A 16,916-nucleotide genomic window follows, 5' to 3' on the forward strand; every position below is an offset into this window, starting at 1 on the left:
AAATAGCCCATGAAGTTAGCTTGGATTCCATAACAAGATGACTAGTGATTTATACAAAATGGCGTGAAATGATAAGACACCACGACATTTACGCTGGGAGACGACTCACCAATAATCATTATCCAATAGACTAAGTATGAAGAAGGAAAATAGTTTAATTATTCTTTAAATAACTCAACCTTCAAAACGTGGATACATTATTGATTTTGTTACCATGTTAAAACTTTTAAAACTACACAAAAATTTCATCGAAAACATCTTCGCCTTTAAATGGGCACCAATTTGGATGAATTTCGGTACAGATTTAGTAAACATTATATACATATTAAGTATGTATACTTTGCCTTAACTAATCATAAACTGATATGACTTAAGTCTAGAGTATTAGTGTGTATTTTCTATGATTTTTGTGGGTAGGTATAATTTGTGGAATGTTGTACCTGTAGTGATGCTCCTCCATCTGCAATATCCTGTCCTGCAAACATGCGACGGATACCTCGCTAAGAGATGATGACGAGTGCTTATCCCATTCTGGAGTGCTTGCATCGCCTGTATCGCTTTCACCCTGAAAATACAATTTCTTTTTAATAACTAGGAATAGATTTATAGCGGCCCGCATGGGCAGCATCTAAATACTCTCGCTGACAACTAAACGCTCCGTACATAGCACTGGACGCTAATGTTCAGTGACTAAAAAGTCTCGATATTCTTATATAAAGTGCATACTTTCTTGTCTAAGAAATCCTAGCGCGGTCACGGCATTTTAAAAACATTGCAATAATATTCAATAAATGAATGTAACGTTCCACAAATCAATAATTATTTAATTTCGATTGAGTTCTTATCACGTTTTGTTTACATTATTTGTTACTTTTCAATTATTCTTCCTTGTACATTGTGTGTTCTTACTTGTATGTTATGCATTTATAATTGTCACGCACAGCGGAATTACACTACTTTGTAACTCTAAAATACTCTTGCATGTCATGACATATGATAGCAAGCTATTAGTTTGTCTTATAATAAAAACAAAAAAAATCGAATAAATAGTTCACTACATACATCACCTCACAATATAGGGGCAAAAACTTATCTAACATAGCAAGTGTGTGACAAAGTCAGTAGAGTTATATTAAAAAGAACAGTTTGACCAACTATAGAAAAATCTTACATTATGAGCGAGTGCAATAGAAGCAGGGGCAGAAGAGTGCATCCGCCGTGGCGCAGGGGCAAGCAGTAACTGACGTTTTTCGCTGTCAGAGAGCGGCGAATGCGCGACGCCACGAAGACGCGCGCGTAACGCGCCATTCTCGTCCGCTAACCGCTCCAATGCGGATTCGCGTTCTGCTTCTTGGTTCTGTAATTTATTACCAAATTATAAACAATTTTTTTATAGGAACACAAATATAAAATAAATAATTATCACCAAGAAATTGAAGTTGAAATTTCTATTTTTTTCTATTGCACTAACGGCAACATTTAAAATTTTTATGAAATAATAGATCAGCGAAAAGTCATCAATGTCAACAAACAATTATAACAAGCCAGCTATCATAAGCCGTGCATAATTTATATATACCTATATCATATCATCATCTATGTAAATTCAAAGAGATATGTATTTAAGCTTACCTTAATCCTTTCCAACTCTGCCCTGAGCCTTTCCGCTTCCCCATCCTTCTCCAGTAACTCATCCACCCGGGCCTGGAGCGCCATTCTTTCCATGCTACTTTCTTCCAATTCCCTTCTCAGCGACTCTATTTCACGTAATCCTGATGTCAACGAGGCCTGAAACAGTATAAAAGTCTTAATGATAGTCCAGAATTTAAACTAATGGAAAATATTCTTTATTTTCTCACCCATTAAACAGATTTTGATGAAATAGCTACAGATGGGGAGTATGGGAAACAATTGTCTACACCCTCCCCAAAAGAGATTGAATGTTTGATTATAAATAACCTGATTACTTTGTTTCCCTAGTCTAACAATATTAGCACAACAATTGCTAAAAGAGTACTAACTACTTCATTTAGTACGAGTTTCTTCGTTCATAGAGAAAAGAGTTAAAAGTCTTAAGCCACCTAAATAATAAACTAATTAGCAATTGGTGCATTTTATTAAGATTTCTGATCAAAACAATCAAAATGTATTATCTGTATAGGTCGCTAATACTGATCAACCAAAACATATCTACAGCTTTTTGGGATTGGCAGATAGCTTAAATGGTCCTAGAGAATACTGTTTTTTTTTCATTTATCAAAAAGGAGCAAAGCGTACCTCGGAAGCGACCCTCGGCCTCAGTTCGACGTCCTGGAAGCCCGGCATGTGTTCATTCAAGTTGACCGGCAAGCTGATACACTCCTGAGATCCTCTCTCATCTACGGATCCGAGTCCAAACTCTTCAGCGCTCCCATAATCACCTCGTTGTCCATCGTCATACTCAAAATCTTCCCTTTCTTCTAGCACAGCATTATTGTTTCCCAAATCTTTCTTCTTGTGCGCTTTATTTAGCTTCTCCTTCGACCCAAAGAGTTTAAGAGTCTTTTCTCTGGCTGGGGCAACCTTATGATGTTTTGAGTCGAGGCTGGACACAGAGGGAGCGCCCTTGAGGGTCTCCTGTTTCCCCTGACTGGGTCCTCTACGGAACAATGATTTGAACTTCATCATTTTGATTTATTGCATCGTTTTCGAATTCGTTTGCGTATCGTAACGGTCAGACTTTGTTCGTGATCTGAGTAATAAGTATTGTTGGATGCGGTCACTAAACATAAGTCAACAAATTAGGACAAATGTATGACGTATACCGATTGTTGTTGGTTGTAAAAGTACACAGCCACAGATGTATTTTAGGTATTGAATTTAGAATTTAATAATAGAATAGAAGAATCATATAGACACCCTTTTTGTAGGACACAATTTGGTTAAGCGTACCTTAGCAGTATTCATTTGATACATAAGTGTGAGTGTATTTTAGCATATTTTCCAGTGTGTTATAAGGATAAAACGATGTAATTAATCTTAAATATGTGACTGATTCATTACGAAATACAAATAACATTTAAAATTACTACAAATATTTTAATAATAAACAAACCTATATTCGTAACATATCGTCTTATTACTTGGTGACATTTAATAGTTTCAAACGCATTAATTAAATATGAACGATGCGTAAAAGGGGAAAATGAGAATTTCACTATTTATAGATAAGTGAAAACCGCAATGTTCCGTAGATTGTTTTAACTGTTATTTTCACATAAAATCTCTAATCCCAGATAGATTAATTGATTATTATTGTGTTATTTTTAACTGTTAATTCCAAAAGGTCAAATAAGAAGACATACATGTTTATTGCAATAAATTGTTCGTTTCGCTGATCATGTAATAGTTGGATGTGAAAAATGATGGCTTGGATTTGCGAGCATAACTTGTATCAAACATATATTCAAGGAAAGTCTGTATTGCACAATTAATAAATAATAATGTTAAAAAGTGCAGCCTAATTGGTCATATGTTTTATAACTTCTATAACTTTATAATATCTTGCTATACTGAATGTATTATTAAATCTAAACTTATTTCACATTATTATATTTAAAATGTAGAGTATAAATTTTTAATACTGTATACTGGCTTATACATACATTACAAGGAAACGTTTACTCATACACATAAACAGTTGCGTACATTTACATAACAATTGATTAAATATGTCAGACAGTTTGATCAGAAATAAGATATGAGATTACAATGTTATCAGCTTCTCGCGGCCTGATCATGTCAGAAGGTATAACAATAACAAAAGAATTTATAAATACCTATCTATTAATATCTTCATATTATTAAAAACACCTTTCTATGCGTTATATAAATAATAATATACTCTAAAATATTGACTCGGCAAAAATTGTGTATTAGACTCATTACATCTAATTTTGCTACTACGCATTACCTACGGTACCAACAAATCACGATTTACAACCATTTTAATTTTGAAACTTACTTAAAACAATAAATATATCTATTTATATAAATAGGTACATATTAATATCGCAGAAAAATACAAATCATTTCAATGTCTATATCGTAATTAATGTACCTATATTTTAAGGTTTTTTTTATTACTTATGTTATTTTATTTAAATGTGAACAAAGAGTAAGACTTGAAAATAATCACCTGCAATAGAAAGTAGTAAAGCATTTAAGCTTGCAAGACTTTTGTCTAAATGCTATCTACGATGGGGTATAGTTAAGTCTGAAGTCAACTAGAACTATATTCATATTTGACTCGAGAAAAACAATTATTTTAACGTAACAAAAGGTTTTTTTTAATCTAATTGCATCCACTTTTAAACATCTTGTTTTGTAAAAATAAAAACGCGCCAATCATCGTTCTAAATTTGAATTTCAATTACGACACCGTTCGTCAATTTCGCCTCAATCCTCTATCCTGTGCGGACACTCCCCCACGCAAATAAAGGGGAATTACCACACCCTTCGCCCATGAATATTTAAATTTTGATGGGCTCAGATTCTTGGAATTGATACTCTAGTTTTATTATTTAGGATTAATTCTTTATCGTTGTAACTTCTCTATTTTAAACGATAATTCCTATTTTTACATGAAATATGATAAATTTAATGTAGCAATGACAAAACAGATCCCACTTGTTTAGAGTAACTAAACACTTTGTAGTGTAGTGAATACTAATATAATTCACGTATAAAAATAGTGTAGAAGAATATATTATTTTGTCATACAATAACAGCAATAATTAATCTGAAAATATATTTTTATATATGGCAATAAAATTTAATAAAACCGCTGTATCATGAATATTCTTATAAATCAAATAATTACTAGTAATATTGAAATTTGGAAGTGAAATTATGGTTGTATTGTATAATTTTGCTTTTTTTTTAATTTTTACTTTTGCTTTACTGTAGATATAGCATTACATATGATATGGTGAACTTTATTAACTTTAGTAAATAACGTAGAAACTAATTTTGGCGCGGTATTGTTCGAATCAGGTGAATCTAAAAAACATAATTTATTAATCAATTTCAAATAAACCTAATACGCTAACCCTACACGGGTGAATGACCAGTCATGGCCGCAGTAACACCGTGGTGGTACTTTTTTTATATCCCTTCGTACATAAATCTGTAGCTCAGTAGGCCACTTACTTTTTATGTCAGCTGGCTAATAAAGCGATCACTATAAACGGTTTTATTAAATGTTTGATAGTGAAAATAAAATACCTTGCTCGTGGGGTCTTGGTAAGGTTATTAGAACACATCAGTCTCATTTATGAAGACCATGAAACCTATGGAGCATAGATAAATACAGAGTTCAATACGTAGGGCTGACGCTTGTGATAAAGAAAAAAAAACTGTTTATTTAGAATATATTTTTAAACCTACACACCCTTTAGACGATTTGATTAAAACAATGCTTTAATATCAAGGTATTCCAAAAATTTTTAATTGGCAAAGTTATGATAAACATTTCTCACGATAATCATCACAAATACAATGAGAGGAAATGCGTCGGCGTGGGTTTCTTGTACACACATTGACGCAAAAATACTCTTTATTGTGTTGCGAACAAAAAATTTCAAAAATCTCTTAGCGAAAGTAACATGATATTTTTGTAAAAGGCGTTCGCTGTGTTATAAAATAATTATTAAATATTCTACAGATAGTCTTCAAAATGGTTGTTATTATCTAAAAAGTCATGATAAATACTAGTAAAAAAATATGTAAGATGCGAGTACGATTTTTTTTATTTTACGAATTAAGTATAAAGTGCATATGAGCTGACATTTATAATCGCATATAATGTAATAACAATTCAATTCCAGCACGCACACACACATATGTAGCTCCAATTAAAAATAAATTAAGAACGCCGAAGAGTTTATCGTCGTCACCAACAAATAGGCTATATTCGATAACGAATAGACTGTATTTGTTCAGATGTGCGCAGAAACGCCATTGTAACAAGGTTCTGCCAAATTCAAAAGTCATGTAACATGTTCTGGTGAAAAACATATTTCAATAATATTATTGTTTTACGGCATATTTCTTAGTCACCAAAAGTATGACACATTATTCTTTACCACCTATTTACCGTGTATCTAGTTTATAGAACATCAATGGTAGTATAATTGTTTCATTACATTATTATCGCAAATACATAGAGGTGGACTACTAATAAAACCCTTTATATCCAATAGTAATCAACGTTAGTAGATACCATAACGGTGTACCAAAGACTAAAGCAATGTATGGTTGTCAATTGTATGTTTACTATTGTTATGTACGTGATTTGTCCACAACTATGTTGCCGAGGTAATAATTTATAGACATATCGTTCGATCGATAGACGTTGTACTTTTTAGGTGTTTTCTGCATCATACTAACATGTATACGTTATGCGGAAACTGACAGTCTTTCAGCATACAAATGAACGTCTCCTTTATATTCACAGCTTGCTATCAAGCCTATTAAATATCACGTCCCATCCGGCAATAAAATCTTAGAAAATGTTGTAATATATGGCAATATATAGATAGAGACACGTCATAAAATTATACAGATAAGCGTTTTTTTTATAATAGATCTTTAGAATTTCTTCTTCAATCAAATGAATTAATATTTTCATTTGATATATATAATATATAATGGAACTGTAAAGATCATCATCTAGTAGTAACTGAAGGTTTTGATTTATTTTATTTCAGTCTACTATGAACTACAACGAAATAAGAGAATATGCTATGTACATGTGTGTTGCATATAAGGTCTCCCTTTTGTTCTATTGAACATTACGTAATCTGTATTTTATTCGATCAATAACAATTTGATTCCAGCCTGTATCACAATGCTGTCTGGAGACTAGCGAGTTCCAATCGTGCTGACTGCTAATGATATAAATGCAATGTAATCCGTTTAATCGAATTAAACGTGTACTTTTAATTTTTTCTCGGATTAGCGCAGTCATCAACTTGTAAATCGTTTAAAAATTTGAATTGATATATTAATTATCTGTACTAAGGTACTTTTAAGGTACAGTTAGACGACCAAGAGACTAAAGACTCCTTTCGTATAAGCAAATCAAAAATAAAATAAAGGGGATATTACAAATATAATAATACGATAACAGTAAAGGTTTACAAAAGGACGTTTTTCTGCAGGACTTAAAAAATAAACATAGGCGCGTCTCAATGTATAAATAATAATTTAAGAGTCCCTCATGATAGTTGTCGAACGTTCATTAATCTGTGTCATGTCTCAAGGATGTCTCAAACTAAACGTGGCTTACTATTTTTTGTGCCATTTTCAAGCGGTACTGTGACGAAAGGAACCTACTTATAATTTTTTTTAACTGCAACATACACTCAACATGTACCTAGGTGCTAGGAATCTGTACACTTTATTCATCGTTCACGTTTAAAGCCAGTAAAGGTATAAATTATAAACATACCGTAAAGTAAGTACACTTTAAGTTATGTACGGTAAGTACCTACATATTTACATCAGTACTACTGTTACCAATTATCTTTTTTTTTTTAATCACTCGAGCCAACCCTAATAGAAATGATAGTGCAGTGAACCTAAAAGAAATCGTTACTTTAAGACATTCAATAATGTCTTTGACCTAGACAACAGATTTAGCACAAGTCTTAAAAAAATACTCGGTATATGACACGCTTACTATAGTGTCCTTGAAATGCCTCAATACATCATTAATTATCTAATATTTGGTTCGTTATCTTAAAAGATATCCTTTTATGGATTTGGAATATAGCAATTAATAATTATAATATTCTTTTTAGTTTAACACTTAATTAAGTTTACAAAGTAAAATATAAATATATATATATATACGGAATATACAGTAATGGAATCACTTTCACAACAAAATATCAGCTGCTTCGGAATCAAACGCTTACAAGAAAGCGAACGAAGAACTGGGCATAATTTATTTGTAACACATCTGGGCTACACTTCTGAAGTGACTTTTTGTACCAACATCCAACAATACCGTATACAACAAACACAAAACTAATCACACAACACACACCATACTTAAAAAGTTCGTTTAAAAAATAAAAGTTCGTTTAAAAACACCGGCCCGACCGGACACGTCCGCGACCAACCGAAGTAAGCAAACTTGATAGTTGTTCGCTTGAACCCGTCGAGCATTTCTTTTTAAATAATGCAACCAAATTCAAAACCCTACCTTAGTTTTGATAACGTCTACTTCATGGTACCAACTTAACTTTGGTGCATTATAACTATTAGGAAAACATTCCGACCATAAGTAAAAGAGGACTATACTTCAGTACGTATAATTCTGCGTGTGGAAAAGAGACAAAGAATAGAATAGGATTTGAAAAAACCGCGTCACGTGTGTGAACTATGAATCAAGTTAGTATTAAGTGACAATAGACCCATGCCAACTTAAATTGGACCTTAAGTCTTGATTTGAGCATTTATAATCTAATGTTATTAAATACTGACGACTAAGACGGCGGGAAATATAAAATTGTATTACATTTTAGTTTCATAATATTAAATCAAGATCAAGGTGACCCTGATTGATAAAGTATACAGTATATCTACTACAGTATATATACTATCTGTAGATTTATACCATAATCAGTAGCACAATACCGTTCTATATGAACTTACTATAAAATAAAATTGGATATATCGAGAATTCAACTTACCTCAAAGGTGATTTTCTCTCCTTTGTGACATTAGCGTTGGTCCAAACGCTGTTATTGTTTACATATTTCGTCCTTGACAGTTGAGTTTTTTCTTGATTCTTCGGCTTCAAAGATGGCGGCAAAATGCTGTCAGGTACTTTTGGCGCCGGTTTTTGCGGTGTTTTTTTAATTATCTTTAAAACAACATTTGTGGACTTCAAGTCATTTTTGTCGGGGGTTTTCGGGATATGTTCAGGGGTTACTGGTTTGTGCCGTACAGGTCTTGCTGGGTCTAAAGTCTTGTCAGGTTGTAATACTAATTGAGGTCTTTCACCGCTTCGCCTCTTTAGTTTTGTATCGATGGGAGCTTAAAATAAAAGAAGACTCAGTTTAATGAAACGTTCAAATTTTACTGAAATCTTTAACATTTACTCAAAAGACATCATCTTCACATATGTGAAGAAACCACAGTATGGATATATAAAATGAGTAAGCACCTACATACTTTGTATATGTATTAGTTTTATTTTTTACCTTTTATTTCAAGATATTGGAAAGACCTAATGAACAAACAAGTTAAACTTCAAACAAGTTATAATAAAAATGAATTCCTAAATAAAATTAATATTCACCTGTCCTAGGGCGATTTCTAGTAACAGGTTTGGTCTCCGCGCTGCCTATTTTGCTAGTTTCTTCAACCGTGTACGAAGATGCAGCAGGCACTGCCTTGCTGCGTGAACTAAATGTTGCTTTAAAGAAATTAGCTGCTAAACCTCTTCGAGTCGCCTGAGGAATTTGCGGTTGCCTAGAAAAAAAATTGACATAGGGGACACCCGGGTTTGAACCGGGGACCTCTCGATCTGCAGTCGAATGCTCTACCACTGAGCTATATCCCCACTGCACAGCAGTATAAAAATATTATACACAACCTAGTGCTATGTAATTTGTACACGAGTAGTAGGGTTTTACGGTGGTTACATCAAATTTAACTAGATGGCGCTGTAAACAATTAATTATATATTACGTTATTTATTGTATAATTTTATAACCACACAAGAGCATGTAATAACATTCGTATTTAATTAAAGCATATAAGAACTTACTGGAATTTTATATTATTTGGCACCACAGGCGCCCTTTGCTGCATAACCTCTTCGATCTGAAAATGTAGAATATTATTTGAGTCAGTAGGTACTAAAAAGTTTTAAAGGTGTAAAAGAAAATATCAACGAAAGTTTTTGATTCTTAGAACCTACATTATTCCACATACAATTCATATCACCGATTTAAAAACAATCTACTTGGTCTGATGCATCGTTTAAAACTGCAATAATTAATCCATATTTTTTTATCTTATCTAAAACTTATCAATTTAATAAATATTTTTACCACAACAAACTTGTACTCTCGAGTTCGTCTTACTCCTGTCCACATATTGGTTTCTTTCAATGATTTTATTACGTTACAGTTAACCTGAATACTGTTTGTAAATACTGTTTACCAGAACTTATCTTGGCGATAATTGGATTTTACAAATTCAATATTGTCCGCCAGACATACATGTCAACATCGACTAAACATGTCAAAAATTAAAGGGATATTTTTAGACTAATGAAAGTTATAAGTAGCGTCTGTGGTAGATCGATAGAATATATTGTATTATATATATTATGTAGTCCATAAATACCAGTAGGAAAAGAGGACACACAGAAGCAAAAACATAAACAAAATTAATTATCTTGCAGCTCTATTAGAATTTAATTTTCTATGAGAGGTCAATTTTAAATTAGCCTCCAATCCTTAAATTCAGTTAGGAGATTTCCGCGTATAAGAAATATACGGGATTTTGATATCTTTTCCAAGATTGGTATTATTTTTATAGAACACGGGACGGCGGGAGGTTCACCTGATGTTAAGTGATACCGCCGCCCATGCCAGAGGGCTCGCGAGTGCGTTGCCGGCCTTTTAAGGTATGCTCAGTAAGGCGAAATGATGTTGATGTCTCTGGCCTACCGTTTACAACTCTAGAAAGCGCAACTTTATAAATTGCCGCTATTTTAATACCACCTATATTTTTTCCAGTATCGACCGAAATAATTCTGCTTTATTCATATAGGAACGGCTAAGTATACCTATTATGGTTGAATAGATAAATTAAAATAATCGATTCTTTAATACATTAGTTTGTATATTTGTTCTTTCATTTTGATTTACGATTTACCCCAAGCGTATTACTAACATTTATATTAAAAAAACGAATCTACACACGGAAAATACTGTGAATAATTAGACTTAAGGTTGCGTGTCAACAAGCCATAAAAAGGAAAGTGCCCAAAGAAACTGCTCTTGAAATCATTGTACAGGGCCATAAGAAATGTGGAAAGCCGTGAAATTTGTATTTTTAAATCCTTTCACTTAATAATTATCGAATATTCTCCATAAATGGGTTTGTTTATAAAAAGAGTGCAATATTGAAGAGGTTTTTGTTGTAAGGTGCCAAGGCGCTCAAAGTTATAATACAAAGTACAGAAATATATACCTAGCGATACACGCGTATGCCTGTTCATAAGGACCACAGAATATTTATTTATTTATTTATTTCACTACATTTTTCTATCTTAACAGTTACTACTAATACGATAGAATTCCAAAATAACTCCCACACCAACTATTCTACATAAAAACATTAAAAAATTAAACTTATATTCCTAAATCTCATAACTAACAATATAGAATAACACGCTTTGCATGATTAAATTAGAATTTGAAGTATATAATGTTAATCACATCGCGTCATCCTACGAATCACACTAAACACCCCACCTACACGGCACACCCCCAATACCAAAACGTTGAACCCTGAAGTGATATCATAAAATTTCCATACAAATATTCTTACAACAAAAAACTAGATATTAATATCAATCACCAAATTATATTTATTTTACACTTATACCTCAATAGGCATGGCTATTTTCGTAAAGTTTCGCAATATTAAATTACTTTGAAGTCAGTCATTGGAAGCGCCGATGTCGTGTTCATCCGATTCAAAACTTTCCTCCACAGCGCAAAATCTGGCCAAGCTTTAAGTCGAGATTCAAATTTAAAGGCGATTCAATTCAGTTTTTAGTAGCTTTTTACAAGCCTAGTACGATTATAGGAAATAGAACATAAATAATATTACTTCTAACGTTGATGTAACACAAATCCATATAAAACATTATAATTACGAACGGATTTTTTTTGGTTACGCTTTCGTGATTTTACTTTTTAGTTTAAAGCGAACTTTCCCCCGCGCAAAATACTACTACTATTTACTTTTACAAATCCCATTCCTTTATTAACGTTCATATTAGGTTTCTAGTCAACATATGGTATATCATGTAGGTACGTTTAACTAATTATTATCTAGTACCTGGAAGACCGAGCTTTGCTCGGTATTTTTTTTTATTTCTATAAATTGCATTTTTTTGAAATTATTTTTAAGTACGAATAACACACTAATAAAATGATGAAATATAAATAAAATATCTTTATTCGATAATTATATTCATAATTAAGTTTTTATTTGACTGACATCTTTAAACGAGCAATTCTATGTTAAAGTTGATAAAACACGAATAAAATGACATTTTCTATAAATGATTCCTAGCTAGATTGATTTATCGCCCCCGAAACCCCCCGTATACTAAATTTCATGAAAATCGTTGAAGCCGATTCCGAGATTCCAATTATATATATATAAGATACGTATACAAAGAAATCTAGACATAGACAACTAGAATTGTCAACCGTCTGTAAAATTTGCGTCTGGTACACTATTTCCGTATTCATAAAGAGGGCTAGAGGCACAACTAGGTTGTTTTGTCTTTATCACTCTCCTGTCTCATTATTAATCAATAAATGCGACAAAATGCTTAGCTATTTCAGACTTTATAAATATTGTTTTTAAATTTAGGTTTCTTTCATTAGCTCATTTATGAATGAAAGTAGCAAGTTATCTTTAGTACTCGCATCCGGTTTAAGTAATAAATTTAGATAGGAAATGGGGCTAAGTTGTAATTTTAAAGTGAGTTTTATTTAAAATAGCGAGCGAGCTTATATAGAACGAGCAGTTGGAGATCGTAGGTTCGATCCCCGGCTGTGCCAATGGATTTTCTTTCTATGTGCGCATTTAACATTTGCTCGAACTGTGAAGGAAAACATCGTGAGGAAACCGACATGTCTTAGACCCAAAAATTCGACGACGTGTGTGAGGCACTAGAGACTGATCACCTACTTGCCTATTAGATTTAAAAATGATCATGAAACAGATTAAGAAATCTGAGGCCAAGACCTAAACTGGTTGTAGCGCCACTGATTTATTTATTATTTTTATTTCTTTAATATAAAAAACTGAATTAGTATGTAATTAATTTGATATTTGTTTTTCTGTCTACTATTAAGTTAGGAGAAAGGTGCATGTCAAGGTTTAATTTATATCTGAACTAAATCGATTTGTATTAAAACGTATAAATATAAGGAACTAAACTCTCCTGTAAATATTCTTGTTAATTATATTGTCTTTTTTACCCAAAGATTATATTTGTTCCTAGAACAGTTTAGAATGAAAATTTTTTCTTGTAACGTTAAAATAAAATAGCAAACGTTATGTATAAATTTATTAAAACCAATTTAAAAAAAATGTTATTTGATTAAACATATATTTAACTTAACAACACACAATTTGTTATCGAGCTTCTTATTATGACGATTCTCTCAATTATGTCTTTATTTATTCATTTGTTTTTCGCAAACATAATATACGTTTGGAGTTCAAAGACAGGTTAAGTTTGTTAAGAAAAAAACCAGTGTAACAGAAATGCAACGTACACAAAACTGCACTACTTTTCATAGAAATACTTCACTATGCTCCTGGAGCGGATTATATATAGATATTTGCAAATAACTTAACTAAAACATGCAACAGTCAAATGCATAATTTATATCAATATCAGATCATAAATATATTTGAGTATGACATAGGTATCGGCCGCGATCTTACATCCCACGCAGGCTTTTAGCATTCATTTATTACTACAAGTTTTCATTAATAATTCTAACTAGTATCTCGGCGGTTTAAATTAGAATAAACCATCCGGGATAAGCTCCGTCATTTCAATGTGTGTTTCTTAATCTACAGCGATACTTGTATACACTATACATGTACAAGAATAATTATTTAAGAATGATTCAAGTCGTAAAAGTTCATTGAACACCACGCGTAAATACTATAATAATAATATAATACCTAAAAAGCGTAGTGGTTATCATAACATGACATTTTTGCTTTCTCTATTCTCCAAAGAAATAAGTTAATTTTACATGGCTCTAAATAAATTAATTTATATAAAACACGATCATTTGCAGTCTCTCTTCCGGGAACTTAAAGAGATTGACACTTAAATGTATTACAGTCGAATTCACACATCACAAGCAATAAGAACAGAGGTATTATTACAATTTCAATGCACATAAATAAACGGTACAAAGGCTTTACTTGTGATATTTCCCTCTCTGTATATTAAAGAATTTAAGTATTAAGTTTCGGTTATCGCCTTTGTCACGATCATTTCCGTATTCGAGATAATAAATGCGACATTTTATAAAAGTAATAAGATAACCACAGCTGCATCTGTAACTTCAACATAGACTCAACATAGAATTTGTGTCATTGAACGAGATTAATGTGTCAATTAAGAAACTTTATAACAACGACTGATATCAAAATAAATCTAATAATAATAATAATAAAAACCCTTTATTCGCTGATCATTTAACTTAAATGCTATTCTTATATATCAGTAATATTCTTGAATCTTATTATATAGCGAAAATAATAATTTATTCTCAACCGCTTTGGTCAGGTTGTCTGTCGACATAGACCTCCAAATAAATCTATCAAGACATGAATAGTAAAACAATTTCACAATAGTAAAAATAAAAGTTTATACAAAACAATAGAGATAAAAAAAATTACTTGCAAAAACTATAGATATTTACATAAAAGCGAAAGTAACCTTCTTTAATGTTTCTAAAATTCTGCTTACTTGTACTATGGTGAGAGAACAGGCGGTAATTCACGGAAAAGTACGGATAAATTGTATAATACTTTGTGACCTCGACAACCATGAGATGGAAAAGAGAGATAGGAAGACTAAACAGGCGATTGAGAACGATCGAGACAGGCCAACAAGCAAAGTGCGGTGTAAGTCCCTGGACATACTGTAGACCAACTGTATATTGTAATAGACTTCTTGTTATATATTGATGGTCACCCTTCTGCCTTTTTTCAGGAGGCTCACCTGATGTTAAGTAATACCGCCGCCCATGGACACTCGCACTGCCAGAAGGCTGGCAAGCGAGCTGGCGGTGTTTTAAGAATCGGTACACGGTGAGAATCAGGTGCCTTAAAAAATCCTCAGTTGTGGAACGATGGACTTATGTGGAACTTTTGTATAGTTACACTATAAATCAATTAATTATATACATATGTATATCTTAATATATATATTTCTTGTGTGCGTGTGTCTGTGACTGAACTCCTCCTAAACGACTGGACCGATTTAGACGAAATTTTTTGTGTGTGTGCAAGGGGATCTGGGAATGGTTTAGATTCACAATTTTGTCCGCTGGACAATGTTTTTTTAATTAATTTTCAATAAATTGAAAATTTATTAGTTGTTGTTGATTTTGGAATGTTTTACATTGGATCCGACAGACGGCGCTACCATCGCAGTGTCAAATTTTAAATATTATTCGAATTTTAATTTTAGTCTGTCCCGAAATTTAAAAAAAGTTTTGTTATCATTGTGTTATATCGTGTGTGACCATGTGCTGGATCGTTAGATATTGTCATAACATTTGAATAATAATTTTCATCAAAATGGCATATTAAAAATTGAAATTTTGAAATTAAAGACGTGTAGACAGGACAACGTCTGTCGGATCCGCTAGTATACATATATATATATATATATATATATATGTTTAACGAACGACCGCTTCATGAATTTCATATTTCTAAACCAAGTAACATGAGAAGTTAAACTTGACTCAAAACTCGTTAACGAGCGTTACATTACATGTATCATAAAAGGTATCGTGTTCTCATATATAAAACTTAATATTCCAGTAACTATTATTCTAAGAAAATATGCACATGTTAGATTATTCCTAATTTTATGAACATTATTGTTTTAATTCGAAAAAGTAATAATAATGCAGGCTATAGTCAAAAACAACTGGTTCGTGGTAGCCTACAAGCTAGAACTAGAGATTCTACCTCCATTTTCGTATAATCTTGATCACGCTAATAAGCTAGATACTTCATATTATTTAAACAAATATTATGTAAGTAAAACCTATATAATATACTAGTAAGTAAGTCTTTAAGAACAGTAAGGAAAATTTCATTTATAAACCTTCAAAATGCTCGTGTTTTAGTTAACTAATGCTCGCCTTGAATAATTTTCAGGGTTCTGAACAACTGATAAGGTGATAAGACGTAAGCGTGTGTAATAACCTGAAAAACTAACCTTGATAGGAATCCAATTTTAACTCACTAGATACCTAACTTGATTTTCTAATTCACTACACGATAACTATAATATACACAAGCACAAGATTTTTTAATTATAAACGAAATAACTTTTAAAACTTCCTCAATATATCCTCGCCTCTCTTATCAGCTCGACTAACTTTTGATAAGTGGTAGGTACACTATCTACTAACTATCGAAATATTTTATTTTTTAATCACGTGAATTATTCCACCGTGTGTCTTTTCGCGCGCTTCTCCTGTCACTGCTAACTTTTGCGAAGGAATGCCATACGTTGCGACAAGTGGGCGTGATAAGGTGTTTATTTCGGTTGTAAAAAGTAATTAATTTTATTCTTGCCTTTAACATATGTTGAATAAAATACATAATTTTAACAAAATGTCAATGTAGTCAATTAAAGTGACATGAGCTTTGTAACAGAGAAATGTCTAAAAAATACAAAAATCTATTGATTATTATATAAAACAATTCTCAGGTTGGTACTAAAATTACATATTTACAGTAAGGTTGCAGACAGAGAATTTGAACAATTGCAAAGTAGATAAAATATGACTGCTTAGTTTAACAGATAGTGTTCGCTAGAGACGTGGTAGAAT

At 32.1% G+C, this 16,916-nt stretch overlaps 1 protein-coding gene and 1 non-coding gene across 11 annotated transcripts in view; both read right to left on the minus strand.

Annotated features, from left to right (window-relative positions):
• LOC110997058 (cytospin-A) overlaps positions 1–16,916 on the minus strand; it is a 39,698-nt gene that overhangs the window by 17,825 nt on the left and 4,957 nt on the right. For 3 of the 10 annotated variants that reach the window (XR_006751304.1, XM_022265014.2, XM_045634637.1), the window contains exons 1-8: positions 16,298–16,566; positions 9,824–9,879; positions 9,353–9,525; positions 8,742–9,087; positions 2,278–2,638; positions 1,633–1,788; positions 1,172–1,357; positions 441–565 (exon numbers count right to left, since the gene is read on the minus strand). Coding sequence is in view for 9 of the 10 variants with exons in the window: in XM_022265014.2 (XP_022120706.2) it covers positions 441–565; positions 1,172–1,357; positions 1,633–1,788; positions 2,278–2,638; positions 8,742–9,087; positions 9,353–9,525; positions 9,824–9,867 (1,391 nt within the window). In the remaining variant the exon portion in view is untranslated. Of the gene's footprint in view, positions 1–440; positions 566–1,171; positions 1,358–1,632; positions 1,789–2,277; positions 2,762–8,041; positions 8,065–8,092; positions 8,196–8,741; positions 9,088–9,352; positions 9,526–9,823; positions 9,880–16,297; positions 16,567–16,916 lie in introns of those variants that run through there. The other 7 variants (XM_045634639.1, XM_022265015.2, XM_022265019.2 and 4 more) reach the window with 7 other exon arrangements.
• Trnac-gca lies at positions 9,545–9,616 on the minus strand. Its single transcript has one exon. It is a non-coding gene; the product is annotated as a tRNA-Cys (tRNA).

The sequence above is a fragment of the Pieris rapae genome, chromosome 3 (genome assembly GCF_905147795.1).
Source record: "Pieris rapae chromosome 3, ilPieRapa1.1, whole genome shotgun sequence".
Classification (NCBI taxonomy): Eukaryota; Metazoa; Arthropoda; class Insecta; order Lepidoptera; family Pieridae; genus Pieris; species Pieris rapae.